Source organism: Enoplosus armatus, chromosome 14, assembly GCF_043641665.1.
Source record: "Enoplosus armatus isolate fEnoArm2 chromosome 14, fEnoArm2.hap1, whole genome shotgun sequence".
Classification (NCBI taxonomy): domain Eukaryota; kingdom Metazoa; phylum Chordata; class Actinopteri; order Centrarchiformes; family Enoplosidae; genus Enoplosus; species Enoplosus armatus.
The window spans coordinates 463,237-470,325 of record NC_092193.1 but is presented as its reverse complement, the minus strand read 5'-3'; the positions used below and the strand labels follow the sequence as shown (position 1 = coordinate 470,325).

General features: G+C 39.8%; 1 protein-coding gene across 1 annotated transcript; it reads left to right on the top strand.

The window, feature by feature from the left end:
- Positions 1-1,202: 1,202 nt before the first annotated feature.
- On the top strand, positions 1,203-1,661 carry LOC139296764 (corticoliberin-1-like). Its single transcript, XM_070919267.1, has one exon. It carries the CDS (start codon positions 1,203-1,205, stop codon positions 1,659-1,661), a length of 459 nt encoding a protein of 152 aa, XP_070775368.1.
- The last annotated feature ends 5,428 nt before the right edge of the window (positions 1,662-7,089 follow it).

Below are 7,089 nucleotides of genomic sequence, written 5' to 3'. Positions count from 1 at the left end.
CCCCCCACCGAGACTCACACTGATATATAAAGTAGAAACAGCTCGAGTGTTTCTACTTGACTGAAGAGACACAGAGAGACAGATCAGAGCTGAGGTGAATGAAGACAGACAGACAGGCAGACAGACAGACAGCAGCTCTGCAGGACGATCAGGTAAGAGAACCTTTTTTTTCATCTCAATTTATTAAAATATACAATATAAGTCAATACTCATATAACAACTACTGCTAACAAGATAAAATGAAACTTTATTGAACATGCTGGAGGAAACATTAGCATCAAAGATCCAGAGCAGTGAGACAGGTGAGAACACGATGCAGATAAGCAGTAAACGTGTCAAAGTAAGGAAGCAATACACAATATTCTAATAAATATACATGGAAATATGTATTTGTATTTGTAGTAAATATAATGCGAAAGTGATATAAATATAGTGTCAATAAATAACTACAAATATCACCCAGTGATAAACATGTTTATATATGAACATTTTTAAACACCTCAATAATAAAGTAAGAAATAGGAATATGTAATAAATACAAGATAACAGAATACAACATACAGTATCACAGAATGATAAGATAGTATGGTTTATTATCATAAGGTAGTTTATTGTAATAGATTTGTATTGTAACAACAATAATAGCACCTTTATGAGGTGATCCTAGAATTAATCACAGGAAGAAATCATTAAAATCACAAAACGTTAGACAGATATACATGAACAAGTATGGAAGACTTATAGTGCCTAATTAAAAACAAATCAAACAAAAAAATGAAGTGAAATACACAGTGATATATGTATTTCTTTATCTCTGTATTTACTGTGTTGTGATTAATTAATTAATTAATTGGTGGTTTCATTTAAATAAAAAAAGTTTTTCAATATTTAACAGATACATTGCTTCATAAACATTTCCTCCAGATGTTGATAAAAACATAATTCAGACAATGTCACGTTCCTCTCAAAACATATTAGCTGTTGTAAATAAGCTTATGACAGACAGGCAAAAATATCCTACTGCTGAACTATCATCTGATCAATTTATTTATTAACTTACTTATTTTAACATAGATGAAGGTCAAACCTCTCAGGTCACTCTGGGATTTATAATCCCACAAACTGTCTTTTCAGGCATCTTGAAAAGACCCTTTAAAGCCTCTTCTTGTGTTTTTTCCTTCAGATTGTAGCTGTGAGTGGAGATGAAGCTGAATGTGTTGTTGTGGATCATGGCTCTGCTCAGTGCCTTCCTCCCCCACTCTGCTGACTGTCGACCCGTCGATGCTCCCACTAGCATCCGCCTGCTCCTCCCCCGACCGCTGCTCCTCCGCCTGGGGGAAGAATTCTCAATCCGGCTGGGTGGAGGTGGAGGATCCTCATCTGCTGCTGCTCCAGACCTCCTCTCCTCGTCTTCCTCATCCTCTGCGGTGAACCGGGCTCTGCTGCAGCTCACATGGCGTGTCCTGCAGGCCCAGGTGGAGCAGCAGCAGGAGGAGGAGGTAGAGGAGGGCGGGGAGAAGGGGAAGAGGTCAGAGGAGCCTCCCATCTCTCTGGATCTTACTTTCCACCTGCTCAGGGAGGTCCTGGAGATGGCACGAGCCGAGCAGATTGCCCAGCAGGCCGACAGCAACCGCAAGATGATGGACACCTTCGGCAAATGATCAACAAACTTTTCACTTCCTGTCGAGTATTTTTATCATTTTATCCTCCAACTGCCTCCTAAAACATCCAGTCAGTCTTGTGTTTGATCTTCAAATCTTCTGCTCCTTCAACTTCAATTGACAATTCAACTGCTTTCATCTCTGACTCTTCAACTGACCCTTCAACTGCTTTCATCTCTGACTCTTCAACTTGCACTTAATTTGCTTTCATCTCTGACTCTTCAATTTACACTTCATTTGCTTTCATTGCTGACTCTTCAACTGACACTTCAGCTGCTTTCATCTCTGACTCTTCAACGTACACTTCATCAGCTTTCATCTCTGACTCTTCAACTGACGCTTCAGCTGCTTTCATGTCTGACTCTTCAACTTACACTTAATTTGTTTTCATCTCTGACTCTTCAACTGACATTTCAACTGCTTTCATCTGTGACTTTTCAACTGGCACTTCGACTGCTTTCATCTCTGAGTCTTCATTTGATGCTTCAACTGCTTTCATCTCTGACACTTCAACTGCTCTCACTTTTTACATTAAAAACTGACACTTTAAGACATTTTAACTGCTTTCATTGCTTACAGTAGACATTGACTATATTTCATTTATGGAAGATGAAATATGAATTACTCATCAATCAAAAAGTAATAAGCTTTCATGAAAGACTAAATAAATACTCAAATGTTTAACTAAAATAATAAATACATGTTTCTAATTTATTTCTACATCCCTGTCAGTGGAAATGTAAAATTAAATAAAAAACGTTTATTTATTGATTTACTGATTATTTATAATCATTTTAGAATTTAATTATGCATTTCATTATTTATCTTTACAATAATTTCAATATTTATCATACAAGTTTCTGGTTTCAGAGGTGGGAAGAGACACAGTGACTGTATATATATATTTTCAGAAATGTTTCTTTATTTCTTTTTTGGTTTAAAGTTACCTCCTCTGCCCTGATTCTCACCTTAAATGTCTCCTTAGTTGGTTTTAAAGTTAGAAAAAGAACTGCACTATAAGAAGAAAAGTGGATTTATCTTATTTTCACCCATTACACAGTTGACTTCTCTGACAGTTGAACCAGTTGATTTGACAAGCCAGATGTTTGGATGTTTGTGTTGTGACTGACAGATGAATCAGTCTAATGTCTGAATCTTTTGTTGGTAATAAATGTGTTGGTGAGAGCATCACAGAATACCTGAACATTTTATATTTCCAATAAAACTTTTCAAAGTCACGTCTGTTGCTGCTTCAACCCCAAATTATTGAGTGATTCAAACCAGCTGCTGGGCCACTGTAGTTTATTTTGACTCAGTCCCACATACACCGTCCTGCTGCCCCACATACTCACTAGAGCACCACATGTGGATTCATCCACCGCTGAAAATAGTCCTGTTTTTTTGATGAAAACAAAAGCAAAATGTTTATTAATAAAGACCTGATATTTATGGTATACATTGTATTTGCTTCTTGACTACAACTTCTACTTCTTCTTCTGTCCTTTAATGCCTATTAATATTATGACCATAAATAATGGGGACATCACCTGGTAGAGCACGTACCATTAAGTAAAATTTCATTTTCAAGTTTCAATCCCTGATTCAAAAGAACAGAGAGTTGCTGCTCAAGTTCAAGTTCAAGTTCTTTATTGTCACACCTACAGTGAAGCAGTCGCTGGCTCTCAGGCTTGTCCAACAATGCTCAAACAATATGTATGAAATGAAAAAGTAGAAGTAAAAGAGAATGTAACACATAAAATACTGCAGAAGTTAAAATATATATATAATAAAATATAATACAATAAGATAAAATATAATACTGGGGTAGGCAGGTGTACAGTAATGATAAAATCAATAAACTGTAATGTAGACAGATACACAGATAGACAGGCAGAGATGTATGGGAGCACTAGCAGTAGCCATAGCGGCTATATTTATAATAATACTGGAAATATGACTGATAATAGTAGTTACATCTGTAATAATAGCTGAGATTAATTATAGCAATAACAGCTTTAATAGTAACAGAACTACGACTTAACATAATAACTGTAGTGATGAGAGTCAGGCAGGCCCATGGCAGCAGCACCCAGGCATACCAGGACCACGATCCACAGCAACCTACGAGTCGACAAAGCACAAAGAAACTCCGGGGAAGAAATAAAGTTAGTAACATGCATTGGACTGTGATGAATGTGCAAAGATGAGGAGGGAGAGGAGGAAAGCTCAGTGCATCATGGGAAGTCCCCCAGCAGTGTAGGCCTATAGCAGCATAACTAGGGGGCTGGTTCAGGCAGGCCTGAGCCAGCCCTTAACTATAAGCGTTATCAAAAAGCAAAGTTTTAAGCCTACTCTTAAAAGTAGAGAGTGTGTCTGCCTCCTGGACCCAAACTGGGAGCTGATTCCACAGGAGAGGAGCTTGATAGCTGAAGGCTCTGGCTCCTGTTCTGTTTTTGGAGACTCTAGGAACCACAAGCAGCCCTGCATTCTGGGAGCGGAGTGCTCTAGTGGGGTAATAGGGTACTATGAGCTCTTTAAGATATGATGGTGCCTGACCAGTAAGAGCTTTGTAGGTCAGGAGAAGGATTTTAAACTCTATTCTAGATTTTACAGGGAGCCAGTGCAGAGAAGCTAATACAGGAGAAATATGATCTCTTTTCCTGGTTCCTGTCAGTACACGTGCTGCAGCATTCTGGATCAGCTGGAGAGTCCTCAGGGACTTATTGGGACAGCCTGATAATAAGGAACTGCAATAATCCAGCCTAGACGTGACAAATTCATGGACTAATTTTTCTGCATCTGTTTGAGACAGGATCTTCCTGATTTTTGCAATGTTACGGAGGTGAAAGAAGGCAGTCCTTGAAGTTTGTTTTACGTGGGAGTTAAAGGACATGTCCTGATCAAAGACAACTCTGAGATTCCTCACGGTGGCGCTGGAGGCCAGGGCAATGCCATCTAGGGTAACAATATCCTTAGATACTGTGTTTCTGAGGTGTTCAGGGCCAAGAACAATAACTTCTGTCTTGTCTGAGTTCAACATCAGATAATTACAGGTCATCCAGGTCTTTATGTCCTTAAGGCATGCTTGGAGGTTGGCTAACTGATGAGGTTCTTCTGGCTTGATCGATAAATATAGCTGGGTATCATCTGCATAGCAATGAAAATGTATGGAGTGTTTTCTAATAATATCCCCTAAAGGAAGCATATATAAGGTGAATAGTATTGGTCCAAGCACAGAACCTTGTGGAACTCCATGACTGACTTTGGCGTATATGGAGGATTCATCATTAACATGTAGAAACTGAGATCGATCTGATAAATACGACTTAAACCAGCTTAGTGCGGTTCCTTTGATGCCAATTAAATGTTCCAGTCTCTGTAATAGGATATGATGGTCAATGGTGTCGAATGCAGCACTAAGGTCTAACAGAACAAGTATAGAGACAAGTCCTCTGTCTGATGCAGTTAGAAGGTCATCTGTAACGTTCACCAGTGCTGTCTCTGTGCTATGATGAGCTCTGAAACCTGACTGAAAGTCCTCAAGCAACTTTATTGTCATGTAGAAAGTCACACAGTTGGTTGGCGACTGCTTTCTCAAGGATCTTGGAGAGAAAGGGGAGGTTAGATATAGGTCTATAGTTGGCTAAAACCTCTGGATCAAGAGTGGGCTTTTTAAGAAGAGGTTTAATTACAGCTACTTTAAAGGACTGTGGTACGTAGCCTGTTAATAAAGACAGATTGATCATGTCTAGTAAAGAAGTGCTGACTAAAGGTAAAACCTCTTTAAGCAGCCAGGTTGGGATGGGGTCTAAGAGACAAGTTGATGGCTTAGATGAAGAGATGGTTTTAGTAATTTGGTGAAGGTCAATGGGAGAAAAGCAATCTAAATATACATCAGGTTTTACAGCTATTTCTGAGATTCCTGTGTTTGAAGGTAAGGTACCACCTGAAGACAGGAGGTGATCAATTCTGTCTCTAATAGTTAGAATTTTATCATTAAAGAAGCTCATGAAATCATTACTGCTGAGGGTTATAGGAATACATGGCTCCATAGAGCTGTGACTCTCTGTCAGCCTGGCTACAGTGCTGAAGAGAAACCTGGGGTTGTTTTTGTTCTCTTCTATCAATGTTGAGTAATAGGGTGCTCTGGCTTTACAGAGGGCCTTCCTATAAGTTCTAAGACTATCTTGCCAAATTAAACGTGATTCCTCCAGTTTGGTGGAGCGCCATTTCCTTTCAAGTTTCTGCACTGATTGCTTTAATTTGCAGGTTTGGGTGTTATACCATGGAGCCGACTTTCTTTGTTTTATTATCTTCTTTTTAAGAGGGGCAATAGAGTCGAGTGTCAATCGCATTGAGCCTGCAGCACTGTCAACAAGATCGTCCATTTGGGAGGGACTAAGGTTAGCAAAGGAGTCCTCAGTTGTATTGAGACGTGGCATTGAATTTAATGCCGATGGAATCACTTCCTTAAATTTAGCTACAGCACTATCAGACAGATATCTGGTGTAGACTTTTTTGCCTAATGGTGTGTAGTCCAGTAATAGGAATTCAAAAGGTATTAATTAATGGTCCGATAAGAAAGGATTCTGTGGAAAGACAATTAGATGTTCAATTTCAAGTCCATATGTCAGAACCAGGTCGAGGGTGTGATTAAAACAGTGAGTGGGTTTCTGTACCCTCTGACAGAAGCCGATCGAATCCAATAAAGAGATAAATGCAGTACCAAGGCTATCCTTATCAACGTTCACATGAATATTAAAATCCCCTACGATAATGACTTTGTCTGTTTTAAGGACTAAACCTGATAAAAACTCTGAGAATTCAGATAAGAATTCAGAGTATGGACCTGGAGCGCGATAGACTATAACGAATAAGACTGGCTTCAGTGTTTTCCAGGGGTCATGTCCTTCTCTCTGTCACTTCCTGTAGTCCACAATCCACAAGGACTCTGACCTCCTCTGTGTAGACCGCCTCATCATCGCCGGTGATCAGGCCAATGATGTTTGTGACGTCAGCAAACTTGGTGATGGTGTTGGGGCTGTGGGGGTACACGCAGTCTGAACAGAGAGTACAGGAGAGTCGGCCGCTGTTGGGAGTCAGGGTGGAGAATGTGGTGCTGCCGATCCACACAGACTGGAGTCTGCCCATCAGAAAGTTCAGGATCCGGTGTTAAGTCCCAGGTCTCTGAGCCTGATGACGAGCTTGGAGGGGAAACAATGGTGTTAAATGCTAAACTGCAGTCAAACAGAATTCTGGGTGGTCAGCAAAGAACAGCATTCTGGGTGGAGAGGTGGGGGGGTGGTCACAATAACCTGTTGCACAGTATAAATAAAATGATGCTCAGTGTCTTGTGCTGAATTATTAAAGAAACTCTACTGATTCAGAAAATGTCTTCAGCTTCAAAGATTTTTTCATGGAGTCTGGT

Bases quoted from the DNA above. Each gene is read 5' to 3' on its own strand.
- LOC139296764 (XM_070919267.1), top strand. From the start codon at position 1,203: ATGAAGCTGAATGTGTTGTTGTGGATCATGGCTCTGCTCAGTGCCTTC.